This window comes from Urtica dioica, chromosome 11 (genome assembly GCF_054948205.1).
Source record: "Urtica dioica subsp. dioica isolate 48M chromosome 11, U.dioica_male_clone48M_v1_H2, whole genome shotgun sequence".
Lineage (NCBI taxonomy): Eukaryota > Viridiplantae > Streptophyta > Magnoliopsida > Rosales > Urticaceae > Urtica > Urtica dioica.
Genome location: NC_142766.1, coordinates 17,442,507 through 17,457,148, shown reverse-complemented (window position 1 = coordinate 17,457,148; position 14,642 = coordinate 17,442,507). Strand labels below are relative to the sequence as shown.

The 14,642-nt window shown below is 37.6% G+C and overlaps 2 protein-coding genes across 4 annotated transcripts; one reads left to right on the top strand and one right to left on the bottom strand.

Annotated features, from left to right (window-relative positions):
* The first annotated feature begins 3,609 nt into the window (after positions 1 to 3,609).
* On the top strand, positions 3,610 to 5,324 carry LOC149381842 (metal tolerance protein B-like). Its single transcript, XM_089601529.1, has 2 exons — positions 3,610 to 3,797; positions 4,157 to 5,324. Exon 2 carries the CDS (start codon positions 4,185 to 4,187, stop codon positions 5,247 to 5,249), a length of 1,065 nt encoding a protein of 354 aa, XP_089457655.1. The 5' UTR covers positions 3,610 to 3,797; positions 4,157 to 4,184; the 3' UTR covers positions 5,250 to 5,324.
* Positions 5,325 to 5,479: 155 nt separating this feature from the next.
* RABA2D (RAB GTPase homolog A2D) lies at positions 5,480 to 7,668 on the bottom strand. 3 transcript variants are annotated; one of them, XM_089601532.1, is made up of 3 exons: positions 7,437 to 7,668; positions 7,108 to 7,318; positions 5,480 to 6,448 (listed from the first exon to the last, which is right to left on the bottom strand). In XM_089601532.1, the coding sequence occupies exons 2-3, from the start codon at positions 7,270 to 7,272 to the stop codon at positions 5,963 to 5,965; spliced, it is 651 nt and encodes a 216-aa protein (XP_089457658.1). In that variant the 5' UTR covers positions 7,273 to 7,318; positions 7,437 to 7,668; the 3' UTR covers positions 5,480 to 5,962. The 3 variants fall into 3 exon arrangements, with proteins under 3 accessions (XP_089457658.1, XP_089457656.1, XP_089457657.1); XM_089601530.1 differs by having other exon boundaries at positions 7,108 to 7,344; positions 7,437 to 7,667; XM_089601531.1 differs by having other exon boundaries at positions 7,108 to 7,333; positions 7,437 to 7,667.
* Positions 7,669 to 14,642: the final 6,974 nt, after the last annotated feature.

The following is a 14,642-nucleotide window of genomic DNA, read 5'->3' as shown; positions in this document are numbered from 1 at the left end:
TCGGTTTTCATAATTCGATTAACCGAAAATTCGGTTAATCGAATTTCGGTTTGGACCAATTCAGTCCGATTATTGATCCAAAAATTTGAAAACCGAAAATTCGGTTCCAATTCATAAAATGGGTCAAAATCGAACCGAACCGAACCGAACCGATTTAAGCCTTGACTATGTCCAAGACAATGAATTAACGAAAGTGCGCACTTTAATTACATATGTTACTCTTCGAGTCTCTTAATAGATCTACCACTACTAAGTGCAAGCCTTTTTTCACTTGTAAAGAAGTGAATACTAAATTGTGGCTGATGTGTTTTTTTTTTTTTTTTGGGAAATATACGTTACCTAAGTTTTAAACTACAATGGAGTACCAAGTTTTAATTCTCTTATGTTTCTTAATTAAGATTTATTATAAAATAAATGTAATTAGACTTGAGCAAGTTGCTCGACAGTTATCAAATAGTAGGGATGGACACATTTCTAGGGAGAAGTGACGGATCCAGGATTTCAATCAAGGGGGGCAAATTTGAGAAATATTTTTTAGGAGGGGCATTATTGAAAAAAAACTTACAAATTTGGGTCAAAAACATAATTATTAGTAAAATTTATAGGTAAAATTATAAAAAAAATATAAAAATTTGGGGTTGAAAAATAATTTTCAAAAATTGAGGGGGGGCATTGGCCCACCCTGGCCCCCACCTAGATCCGTCACTGCTAGGGAGGATGACGTTGGAATTTGAAACAATTAATAAATTGATTATTTTCCGATCTATAGTGTTCATGAACAAGTTGCTTAGCAACCATCCATAAAATCATTTGCTAGTGCTTTATGTTTAATTACCATTTTTTTTTAATATGATCCATTAATTTCCGTATCTATTTGTTCCTTGTATCGAATATAGATGTTCATTGCTCAATAATTACCTCGATGCTGCTAGGAAACAGGTTTGTGGTGAACATGACAACAAGAGCTAGCAAATCCTAAATTGATTACTTTCCGATCTATATATTTCTATTGAGATTTTTGTTTAGGTGTATCATCTATGTATACATGTTCATGAATAATAACGACAATGTGCACTCTATTTGCATATGTCATTCTAGAGAGGCTCTTGATGGAATTGCTATGAGTCTTGAAGATGAAGTTTTTCACTTGTTAGATAAAATGGATGATAAAATGTGGATGGTAATTATGGCAATTTTAATATATGAAAAGTAAGCTTTAATTTTGTACTAAATTGGAGTACCAAGTTTAAATTCTCGTATGTTTTTGTTAAGATTTCTTATATAATCTCTTACATAATCTTGTTAAATGCGATATGATTAGTATTTATGTCGTGTCTTTATATTAATTCAATTTAAGATAACTACAATGCACGTATTCATTAAAATTTAATTAACATATTATAAGCAACAAATACACTTTAATTGTAAAATAATGTTATTCATTTCATCTATTTAATCATACAATGGCGATCCCATTATTCTTGGTGATATTACATTGCAAGCAGGGGCGGACCCAGGTGGTGGCCTCAAGAGGCCTACCCTCCCCCCAAAAAAACTTGGGTAAAAAAAAAAGATTTTTTTTTTTCAGCCTAAATTCAGTTTTGTTCTCCCTTCCTTCCGAGTTTGGATCCGCCACTGATTGCAAGTAATTATCATTCTCGTTTAGTAAAGCGAACAATATATATGTGTATATATATATATATATATATATTTTTTTTTTTTTTTTCATTCTTACCTCCAGCTAAATTTAGCACACACTCGTATTCTGAATAAGAAAATATAAATACAAAAATGTAGCATAGTTATACCACTAAGTTTTGAAAAAAAAGAAGAAAAATTAGTCAATCTAAGCCACATCAAACGTTGCAATTGTAAACTAGCCAACGTTTCCCTTAATTTTCGAATCTAGCCAATTTTGATGACGTGTCATATTTATGTAAGATTGTATTTACTATATTAGCCTTCCTTTCAATTAAAAAAGACTAGCCCACGTTTGAATCTTGGTTATATTGTATTCGGTGTATATAAATATATGGGCTGCGTGTATTAATTATATTTATTAATGGTATTGAATCATGATAAGTTGACCTCCCTTTTTTGTAACCACATTTAATGGAAAGGAGAATATATCAACGTTTCATCAGTTGACCTCCCTTTTTTTAGTTGAAAGATTATCCCATTTTTTAGGGATTAGATTTGTTTTTTATTTTAAAGCTAAAATTTCTCATATATCGCTCACATTTAATCCCTCTCATGGTATCTGGACTTACTGGTAAAGCTCTAAACCTCTTCACGAAGGCTGAATCGGATGCACGTACTATGAATGTAAGCGTCACAGTGTTAATTTTCGTATATTTTGGTTTATTTCAATATCGCAATATGTTGTGTGTGGCGGAGATTTGTTGTGGGTTTGGTGCTTCAGATTTATTTTGGTTTATTCCTGTCTATTTTTTTTTTGTAGCCTGTTTTTTAGGATTTAGTCTTGGCGCTTCTCAGTCGTCGCACAAGACGGAGGAGGCTGGAGTTCATCGTTGCGTTATGTGTGGCGAAGATTCGTCGTGGGCTGGGTGTTTCCGATTTATTTTAGCTTATTTTCGTGTATTTGTTGTACATCCTTGACATTATTTTGTATTTATCGTTGTTGTCTGTGTATTATTATCATCTTCTTAATAATTTTTTTTTTTGGGTAAAAAATATATGATGTTTATTTATTTGTTTTTCATATTCAATATTTATGCTTTACAATCTTCGTGTTCTCATTATGAAATATTATGCATTTGATAAAGTTGAAAGAGATAAGTTTGGTAAAGAAAATAAACTAAAATGTACAAAAATAAAGTTAGTAGTTTATAAATTAACAAAAATTAACACACATTAACTATGAACTGTTTCCATTCTACCGAACTAAAAATTCAAAAAAACTTAAGAAAAATTCAAAAAATACATCAACAGATATAGAACATAATCATCTCAAAAACCCAGGAAAAAAAATGCAATATGAGATTAAAAAAATATTTATTTTGGTTTATTGTAAAAAAAATTAGACTAATAATTGTTTTCCACTTTTACATGTCTGATTCTATGTTTATTGATATAATCAATTTTTATTTTATTTCCTATATTATATTTGCAGATTACGTTTCATTACTGCACGAAGTTGACTTTTTAAATGGGTTGGTTGAAACGTTGGCTAGTGTTTAGTTTTTCTTATTTAAACCACATAAGGGTATATTCGATATTTCATAGTCGTAAATTTCAGTAAATTGCTAGATTACAAAATTTATCAAACGTGGGCTAGATCTTAAAAACCACGTTTCAAAATGGTTACGTTGCTAGTTTGCCCAAAAAAGAAAGAAGTGAGCAAAAGTATTTGATATGAAATATTAGACAAAATACCTTAAAATATCTATAATGGGTGGCAATTCCATTAATATTGTCTATTGTATATGGATTGTTCATATACTCTAAAAAAAAATGGTACATTATCCTCGCGCTTATTACCATCCATAAGCGCCAAAAAGCGCGCAAGAGAATCTTTTTGTCCACATTATATGGACATTATTATGTCACGTCTTCGATCACGCTACCAAATACAGAAAGAGAAATTCGAAAAGAAAAAGAAAATCTTTTGATGAATCATGACAAAGATTTTCTTTTATTATTCCCCGAAATACGTGAATACCTGCATTTATATTTCATTCGCATATCTTTTTCCTTTGCACGACTTATTCCAAAATGCAGAGTCGTTTATCCCTCTGACTGGGAAAGCTTCGTCCATGTAATTCAGTGATTTATCGGTACGTATGTCTTTCATTTCTCTCCTCGACTTTCATCTCTGATTTTATTTCTCAATTCTCAGTTGAGTTAGGACATTTTTTTGCGCCTCCTCCGAATCATGTTATCTAAGAGGAAAAATCGTTTGGTTTGTTTCCAAGTTTTGAGCGCAGTGCTTTAATGTCCCTGGTTTTTTGCTTTAGGATTTCTAAGGTGTTCGTGCCTAGCAGTTAAAATGTTAAATTCAATATCTTTAGAGAGATTTCTGTTCATACATATGAAGATATCTAGTAGGTTTGAAGTTTCATGTTTCTTTTCTTCATTGATAAATAAGACTATCTTCTCTTTCTGAATCCAGTTTACCAATTTAAACTTGTTGCAGAGTGGTTCTTTCTCTTGAATTTTAGAAAATGGACCCCGAGGAAATGTCGATTCTGACAAGAAAGACCCAGATTCCGATAAGCTGCGAAAGCACCGGGCTTCTTTGCACACCGTCCCGATCACGGGCGATATCCGGTTGCGCCTTCTCGAAGCAAGAGATCAACGCGTCCGAGTCGAGAGAGAGATCGAAGTCGGCGACCAAGCTCGGCGGACTCATTCTGTTCTATCTCTTGGTCATGGCGGTGGAGATCGTGGGCGGCGTGAAGGCCAACAGTCTGGCGGTGATCAGCGACGCCGGTCACTTGCTCACTGACGTCGCCGGATTCTCGATCTCCCTCTTCGCGGTCTGGGCTTCGGGCTGGGAAGCGGACCGGCGACACTCCTTTGGCTATCACCGGCTCGAAGTCTTGGGCGCGCTTCTCTCGGTCCAGCTCATCTGGGTCGTCTCCGGGGTCTTGATCCACGAGGCGGTCAACAGGCTTCTGAGCCGCGGCGAAAGGGTCAACGGGATTCTCATGTTCGGTGTTGCCGCGTTCGGGTTCGTGGTCAACCTCGTCATGGTCATATGGCTCGGCCACCATCATCATCATCATCATCATCATCATCACTGTCATCATGATGATGGTCATGAACATGACCATGAAAAAGATATCCCCAAAACGCTGAACATAAACATTCAAGGCGCTTATCTTCATGTGATGGTCGACATGATTCAGTCTGTCGGGGTTATGATCGCCGGGGCGGTTATCTGGGTCAAACCCGGGTGGTTGGTGGTTGACTTGATCTGCACGTTGGTGTTCTCTGTGATTTCGCTGAGCGCCACTGTGTCGATGCTCAAAAGTATATACGGGATATTGATGGAACAAATGCCGGGCGAGATCGACATCACTGAGCTGGAAAAAGGTCTGAAGCTCATCGAAGGAGTTCGTGAAGTCTGTGACCTCCATGTTTGGGCGCTCACGGTTGGGAAGGTTGTGCTGTCTTGCCATGTCACCGCCGAGCCTGAGGTCAACTCTAGGATGTTGATGCATAAGATTAGAGAGTACTGTGAGAAAAGACACAAAATACACCATGTAACAGTACAGGTTGAATAGTTGTTTTCGGAGAATGAACATTCAAGTGTATAGTCCTTTCCGGTCAGGGCGATTAATCCAATCAAGCGTTGTGTATTTCAGTTTTGTTTTTAGGCTTTAAGGTCGCCTTAGATTGTTAATTCTGAGTCTTATATCGCTTGCCGATCAGGCTCGAGAAATGCAACACATAAACAATCATGAAACATCAGAACAAAGCTGAACAGAAGCTTAAAAAAGAAGAGTACTGACGATGAAGCAAAAATAAGATTGTTTATACGATATATCTTAAATGTAACAACTTTTTATTACATGTTAGGATTTGACTCGATAAACACAGACCAAAAAAGAAAAGAAAAAAAAAAAGCCAGAGTAAAGCTCTAGACTTGCAAGGCTCTTCCATTCCACTCTTTCCTCCAGATAAGACGATACTAAATTACCCACAATAACATTACAGTAATCTGTCAGATCTCTCATTCTCTAAAGCAACGGAAAGAAATGGTGCAATAGGACCAAGCCTCCAAAAAAGACTAAAACAATAATACTGTTGGATTAATTTTTCACAAACTTCCTCGTAAAAACTCAGTAAAGTAAAGCTGTATTCTACATGACTCTCTCACCCAACAAAAATAAAATAAAATAAAATAAGATAAAAAAAAAAGAAAGAATTAAGCTAGAAGAAAAAGTCTTCCACCTAGCAAATCTTTTTTCCCTTCCCCCCAAAAAAAAGTCTGCAATCAAGTGGAGCAACAACCTTTCTTCGCATTTCCCGAAGCTTCATTGACATTAATGGCTGTTCCCTGACCCGGAACAGCCGTATTTGTGGCTGCTTCCTGAGCGGCCAACGCTTTCTTGCTAATGATGTGGTAAATCTCAGTCAAAATGGTCTGGAACGCTTTCTCAACGTTGGTGGCTTCAAGAGCCGATGTCTCGAGGAACGACAGGCCTTCCTTCTCAGCCAAGGATTGACCGTCGTCCTCAGAGACGGACCTAAGATGGTTCAAGTCGGATTTGTTCCCGGCCATCATGATCACGATGTTGGAATCGGCGTGGTCCCTCAATTCACGGAGCCACCTCTGGACATTCTCGAAAGTTTGCCTCTTCGTTATGTCGTAGACGAGCAGAGCACCGACCGCGCCTCTGTAGTAAGCGCTCGTGATGGCTCGGTAACGCTCCTGACCAGCCGTGTCCCAGATCTGAGCCTTCACCGTCTTTCCTTCAACCTGCAACACCATTTCGGTTCACATAAAAAAAAAAAAAAAACTATTAAGAAAAATTTAAAAGAAATAACATTTCATTACTTACATCAAGCAGAAATTAGAATGCATAACCTTTAAACTTCTACACGAAAGATTTTTACATAGGTGAGATTTGAACTTAAAATTCACCCTTATAATAAACACTAAAACGGGTTATCTAAAAAAACAAACAATCACATTGCAAAAGGTATTTTCTAGTTTGTACTTTGCCAACGAATCACCGGTGACAGCCTATCCAAACCACATTGCAAAAAGGACACGAAACTCGAAAGTACTTTGCATTTAAATAAGTATTCGAAAGATGTTTCATTTGTTCAATTTTTCTATTGCAAATTTAAAATAATCTCTTTCTTTTTCTACAACCAGCAAAAAGAAATTTTAGGGGTTTTCAACCAGCAGAGAAAAGATCTTCGATGACAAAACCTTGTGATATCATTCATGGGAGTCTATGACAACCCATGCATTACAAAAGAACACAACTTTCACAACGCTTGAAAAATCTCATACAAACAAACGAACACACGAAACAACAAACAAGTTTTGCATGGATCATAAACAGCCCAAACCGCCGATTACGTAGAGAGCTTATAACAAACGACGCTAATCAAGGAAAAATCACGCACCTGTAGGGTTCTGGTGGCGAATTCGACTCCGATTGTGGATTTGGACTCCAAGCAAAACTCATTCCTGGTATACCTCGAGAGAATGTTGGATTTCCCAACACCAGAGTCTCCGATCAGGACGATCTTGAAAAGATAATCGTACTCGTGGTCCACTCTATGAGCCATAACTTTCCCTCTCTCTTGTCTTCCCTCGATTTCTCGAATTAAAAACCTTCACAGCGAAGCCCTGGCAAAATCCTTAATCGAATCGATAAACGTAAGAATTTTTGCACATACACGCGTATGGCAGAGGTGAAGGAGCAATAGATCTGGAGAACCCGATGGCGTACCTGTAATGGCGTACGGATCGAGGAGAGAAAGAGGTAGAGAGAGAGAGAGATCGAAACAAGGCCTTCTAAAAGTCTCGATAATTAAATCAATGGAGGTTGAAAATTCAGAAATGAAAACAAAATAACCGTCCAAATTGCAGAGAAATGGAAGTAGCCAGCGAATCGAAGAAGAAGAAAACGACGTGACCGCTATTAAATATATATAGGAAATATATATTATTTATTTATTTGTTGGGTAATCAGACGGAAAGACCGAATGGAGAGAGGCTCTGAAATAGCCTTATAAAAAATGAAACGGCGGCGTTTAAGAAGAGAGAGAGAGAGACAGAGAGATATTATTGTCAACGCATGAGATGGCAACTGACACAGGTGTCAGCCTGGCAGAGAGTATATTTAGTGTCGTCCACGCCTCTTCTTTATGACCTATATTTCCTCGTGAAATGGTTGTCTAGTTTTTGTTAATTAATATCATAAAGAACTAAAGAAAGTAATAATTCCTTTTGATAAAAAAAAAGTTAATTCCTGAAATAAAAAATAAAGAAAGGAAGTTAACTCAAAAAGTTATGACCTATATTCCTTTTGTGTTTGGTAGTTTTTTGTTTTCGGTTTTCTAATTTTTGTAGTTGTATTGAAAAATTGTTGTGTAGTTGTTTTCAAAAACTTGTTTGGTACAGTTTTCATTTTTGTTTTTGAGAAAGTGAAAAAACTGAAAAAAGTGTTTGGTATAGTTTTCATTTTTGTTTTTGAAAGAATGAAAAGAGAAAATGAGGAGAAAGATGAGAGAAGAGAAGAAATTTTTTTTCAAAAACACCTTTTATTTGTTTTCAGTTTTCTTTACTTTTTTCCAAAACAACTTCAAAAATTTTTGAAATTTTTTTCCGAAAACACTTTACCAAACATGTTTTCAATTTTTGTTTTCAATTTTTTCAACTCAAAAACTAAAAAACAGTTTTTGAGATGAGAAACAAACTAATCTGACATTATATTCATCTTTTTTTCCCGAGAGCGATTAAAAAAAAAAAAATTAATCTCGGATTTTTTATTTTATTTTTTATGTTCGTTCTAAGAACGTCTACTAGTATCTACTTTTTTTTTTAAATAAAATTGTATACATTAAAAAAAACAAAATGATATTACAATCAGTAAAAAAACAATTAAAACTGGACAGCAAGAAAATTATTGACAATAGTATTTAAGATTACTTTAATTAATTTAAATATTTATCACTGTTTACAAAATTAAGTTTGAAAAGTCGAGTGTGTACATATAATTTATTACTATATAAGGTTATTTATAATTTTATTTTCCAGACTTAAAAATTGACAAATATCTTAACTAGACTTTTTATGTATCTCAAATTAGACTTTTGACTCATTTTCAGACAAAAATACCCTTCAACATAATTTTCACACTTCTCTATCTCTCTATTTTAACACTTTTAAAGATCTTCGATGATTTTCGACAATCTCTGATGATTTTTTACTAACACGCACAAAACTTAAAAAAAATCAATTTTTTTCATTATTGGCTATATCATTGAAGAAAATAATGAATTTCATCGCTAACCATCGCAAATCGTCGCTATCCATCTCAAAACGTTTGCTAACCATCGCTAACTATCGCAAGCTATTGAAAAAAAAAACTGAAAAGAGCAGCATCGACTCTTTTTGTAGTTTTTTTTTTTTGCTATTTTCCTTTTTTTTTGCAATAATTTGTGACATTTAGCGATGGTTAGCGACATTTTACGATAGATAGCGACGATTTGCGATGGTTAGCAATGAAATTTGCCATTTTCTTTAATGATAGAGTAAAAAATAAAAATAAATTGATTTTTTTTTAAAATTAGTTTTGCGTGTACTCGTTGAAAATCATCGAAGATTTTTGAAAGTGTTAATAGAGAAGTGTGAATTTTTTTTAAGTGTGTAAAAAAGGTGTTTTGGTCCGAAAATAGATCAAAGTCAAATTTAAGATTATTTTTAAGTCTAGAAAATGAAATTACCCGTTATCCATTATACACTAACATTTATTTCACACATTCTCTATAGTCATCAATTGTGTGACAAAGATTAATGGGCCAGGTACAAAATGATAATTTCGTTACCATACTCAATGTTGACATGTAAAAATGTTACAACAATTGTCTTGCGAGGAACATTAGGCTTCGAGCACGTAGTCCCAAGCACATAAAGGTTCCAGGCATGATTTTCTCTAAATACAGATGAATTTAATAAAAAAAAAAGATAATGTAAATGATGGTGTTGTCTGATAGGTGAGATTTCTGACGTGTGCTTTTGTTCAGCCCTTTTTGTTTGTTGCTTTGTTTCCTATTATAGTGATAAGTTTGAAGATCATGGGGTGATCAGGCACATGATGGGGTAATTACTTTGTAACTTCTTCTTATTTATGGGGAGTGAGTGGTTATTTTGCATAACTGATTAAGAGTTATTTTCTCTAAGGTAATCGCTAAGCACGTGGTTTCAAACGGTTATTATTTATATTATGATGTGACCACGTTTTCTTAGTTTGACTAGTCTTTGGACCTACCAACTTCTCGTCTCTTCGAAGTTATGCTCGATAGGATTCGTTCTTGTCTAAGTAACGGATCGTTCCTTAAACTTAATAAGCCCTCGGGCTAATTTGACTCGGGTTCAATGTCGGATTCCTACTGTTCTCGGAGGGTCCGACCACATGCTCGGATTGTGCTAATTATATGAATAACACTCAGATATGTTTAAACTTGAATATAGCCATTGCATGTTTGTCTAATTCACACATAAATTCATTGAAATGTTTTATGGTAAGTAACATGCCTAGAAATAAGTAACGAGTAACATATAAGCTGCCCTTCGTAGTTGAAAATACTAAAAGTCCTGGCAATAAGAACACAGGAAGATAGATAAAACTAAGAATGATTCGGAAGACATTTACTATTTTTCTATAAAAATGAAAAAATTATCATACTATAATTCTTTACGTACAAATTTATCGCTAATTCCAGAGATTTAGTGACAAACTCGTTATTAAAGAGTTTTAGTATAGTCAATCTTTCATTTTTATAAGAAAAAATTAAATCTCTTTCAAATTACTCCTAATTTTAGCAATTTCCCAAGAACACAGGGTAATAAGGCCGATGTTTTATAGGATGTATTTATTCTTATTTGTTATCAACGATTCAACTATAGATTTCCTAAAATCAAAATATTCAATATATATCAGCGACTGAATTTTGTTTCCGTAGACTATGACAAAGTTTCACCAATATTTATCCACTTTTGTTGTTGCAAATTCTTATGAGCCGTGAAAAAGAGCCAATTTATTGAATTTTACACAAAGGTACTATTTGGTTGTAATTTTTTTTTTCTTTGACAAAACTGTACTTTTGCTCAAATTTGTTGACCAATCCAAAGAAAACAAAGTCTTGCTTCGATTTGATGCAAAGCATAGGTATAGGTAATTTTATCATAGTTGCTACTTTGTAGAAAGTGTCATCGGCATGGAGATTTTTTAAATCTTTTTTAGTGGAATGATTGAGTTGGTAGATATATTTTAGGAGCAAATGTCCTTAAAGGATTTCTATGTGAGTTGGGAAAGAAAGCTGGAAACGCATGACCACTTGACATTTTTGTAATATTAGGTAATAATAATGGAATATTCACAACATAAAAAGAAGAAGAAAGATAATGGAGATCGTGGACTTTGTCTAATGTTTATGCACTCGCGAGCATGTGTTGATGGTAACAATGATTTCGCATCCGACTATATATATAATAACTGTTATTTCTAGCATTCATAAAATTTTGGTAAATAAAAAACATGATTTAAAATGTAATATTTTAATACCATTCCCTTCCCTTTGTAGTTAATACCCTTCCAAGCCAGTATGAATATATATATATATATATATATATATATATATATATATATATATATTATATAATGAGAATTTGTCATTGAGGTGATACACAACAGTGAAACAACTAAATACATACCGAATAGAAATGTTCGTAATAACTTCGAATGAAAAACGAATATGAGCATGAATTGAGGTTTGATAACCTCTGAACAAAATCGAAAAGATCGAAAAAGTTAGCCGTTACTTAAAGAATAGTCAAAATAAAATGTTTACAATGGTCACGTAAATGCCAGACAACCACCAATTGGTCACATAAATCGGACATTTATCGAAATAACTCTTATACACACAAAGTGAACGGTTATCGGCCTAGCCATCAGAACGTGGGTCTGATCAACCTACGTTCCAGACAATTTAAGTCCTATATAAAGACATCAAGAAGATGGAAAAATGAGGTCTCTCATTATTCACACGGGTTATGCTTCTCACTTGTCATCAGCACTCTCAACATTTATTATTTTTCTTGTTACTAGATTCGTCTATTATACAAATAATATAGCCTAAATCTTCACGTAGTCGACGTGTTCTGGTCGGCAATGTTGTATTTATTTGTTGACATTAACATTTTGACGCTAGAAAATGGAATATCGTTGAGAAGTATGGAGAAAACAAGCAAATGATCACCAACAAGATTAGAGAAATGACTCTATGAGGAACTAGAGAGAAAAAACCATACATTGGTACTCCATGCAGAAGAAATAACGAAGAAGTCATAAAATTCGTAGCAAAATTACAAAAAAAAAACCCATTGTGGACTTTCTGAACGGCCTGGTAACTTCCCAGGGACTTCATTAAGGCTGGTCAGCCAGAATTAAGGGGTTACAAATCGTGGGAGAGCTGAATTCCCACATACATTCGGAATTGGCCTTCAATGCCAGTTTAGCCAACGTATGAGCCACTGTATTACAATTACGAGGAATAAATTTAAAATTACACAGATCAAACAGAGAAGTTCTCCTCCTGATAGCCTCCACCAGTTGTCCCCTCTCCGTGACCTGTCTTTTTCCCGCCGTGATGAGAGAGATGGCCGTAGAACAGTCTGACTGGACTTGGATTCTGCTCAGCCCCAACTCCCGCGCCACCCGGAGACCATTGAGCACGGCTTGGAGCTCTGCTGTCAGGGGGCAGAAGGGTCTGCGCCACGGATGTGAGAAAGTCGCACGGGTCTCGCCTCTGTGGTTCCTGAAAATCCCGCCCACGCCACAGGATAGCTCCGTAGTGGACAAGGCGGCGTCCACCGAGAGGGCTGTAACCTCCGCCGGTGGAGGGGGCCAGCGCGTTAGCTGGCTGTTCTCGAGCCGTCGAGTTGATGACGACCTGTGAGCCTGCCGGTATTCCTCCAAGAATTGGGTGGACCAGTTGATCAACTCCACGAGGTTTCGCTTTCTTCCCGAGTGGGTGAGGTCGTTCCGATAGTTCCAAGCACTCCACATGATAATAATGAATACCTCAAAGTTTTCACGTGAGAGGTTTTTTTGCATAGCTCCCAAGAACCCAATCAAGTCCCCCCGGTACGCCTCCTTGATTTCTCGCCACCATCCCGTAGCTTTCCAAGCAGCGGCGATATAATTGCATCTCCAAATCGCGTGGAAGATATCCTCCGGACCTTCGCCACACCGAGAACACCTGGTTTCGGTCATCATACCATGTCTTCGCAAACTCTCTCCGGTAGGAAGCCAGCCCCGTGCCACTCGCCAAAGGAAGATTCGGATCTTCGGAGGGACTCGGAGTCGCCACAGCCCTTTCCACCAAGACTCCGTGGTGCTTGGGTCCGATGAGCTGCACCCCGCCCCACTCTCGCTTAACATCCGATACCCCGATTTCACCGAATATTCCCCATCTTCGGTATAGTGCCAGCAAATCTCGTCGGGGCCGCTCAGCGAGACCTCGGGGATCTTAAGAATTTCGTTTACATCCTCCGTCGAACACCACTCCCGGAGAAGGTCTTCATTCCACATCCCGTTCGGGAGCTTGAGGTCGGCCACGCTCGCATCTTCGGGTATCCGAGAGTCGAATCTCACCATGAAATTGTCGGGTCTTGGGATCCACTTCCCCTTCCGGGCATTTACGGACTCTCCGTTCCCTATTCTCCATCTTGTGCCTTTTTCAATGGCTTCCCGTCCCCAAAGGAACCCTTTCCATAGTCCCGAGGCGTAACAAGAATCCGTCGCCGTGAGAATGGAGGCCTCCGGGAAGTAGCAAGCTTGGAGCACCCTTGCGGCTAGGGACTCGGGATTCCTCACCATACGCCACACACTCTTAGCCAAAAGAGCTTGGTTAAACCATTCGAGATTTCGGAAGCCCATTCCACCCGCACTCTTCCGCACACAAAGTTTGTCCCAACTCCCCCAATGGATCTTTTTCCTCTCCTCACACGTCCCCCACCAAAAGTTGGCCGCCAATTGGTGAAGGTCTTTGATAAGCTTCTTTGGGAGTTTAAAACAATGCATCACGTAGCTAGGTATGGCTTGTACAATAGCCTTGATGATAACTTCCTTCCCCGCGAGGGAAAAGAAAGCATTCCTCCACCCTTTCACTTTGCCCCAAACCTTTTCCTTCAAGAACCGGAACAGCTCCGCTTTACTCCGACCCATCGTCATTGGAACCCCAAGGTATCTCTCATGGCCCGGCGATATCTTCACTCCCAACGAGGTGGCGACTTCGACTCTCGCCTTCCACTTCACCTCGTTGCCGAACCACACGTCCGATTTATCGAAGTTCACCATTTGGCCCGAAGCGCTCGCATAGTCCTCCAAGCTTCGTTTCACCGACGAGGCCATGGCGGCGGACGCCTTAAAGAACACAAGGCTATCGTCGGCGAAGAAAAGATGAGAGACTCGGATACCCATTTGGCCGAACTTGATTCCTTCCAGAGCTCCCCGCTCCTCCTCCCGTCAAAAGAGTCCGGAAAGACCCTCAGAGCAAAAAAGGAAAAGGAACGGGGAAAGAGGATCTCCTTGGCGAAGCCCCCGTTGAGGAACTATGTTGCCTTTGATTTCCCCGTTGAGTACGAAAGAGAACCGGACCGATCGCACGCATCTCATGATAAGTGCCACCCATCTCGGGTCATAGCCAAGTTGGATCATCATTTCCTCGAGGAAGCACCATTCAACTCGGTCGTATGCCTTCGACATATCTAGCTTGAGAGCTCCGCAATGGCCATTCCCAAAACGGCCTATCTTCATGGTGTGTATTCCTTCGAACCCGACTATGACGTTGTCAAAGATTTGCCTCTCACCCACAAATGCACTTTGGTTCGCCGAAATAGCCGTCTTCATCGTGCCCCGGAGTCG

Excerpts from the sequence above, each read along its gene's own strand:
- LOC149381842 (XM_089601529.1), top strand. The coding sequence starts at position 4,185 with ATGGACCCCGAGGAAATGTCGATTCTGACAAGAAAGACCCAGATTCCG.
- RABA2D (XM_089601532.1), bottom strand. The coding sequence starts at position 7,272 with ATGGCTCATAGAGTGGACCACGAGTACGATTATCTTTTCAAGATCGTC. Across the intron at positions 6,449-7,107 it reads TCGCCACCAGAACCCTACAG|GTTGAAGGAAAGACGGTGAA; the intron begins GTGCGTGATTTT and ends ATGGTGTTGCAG.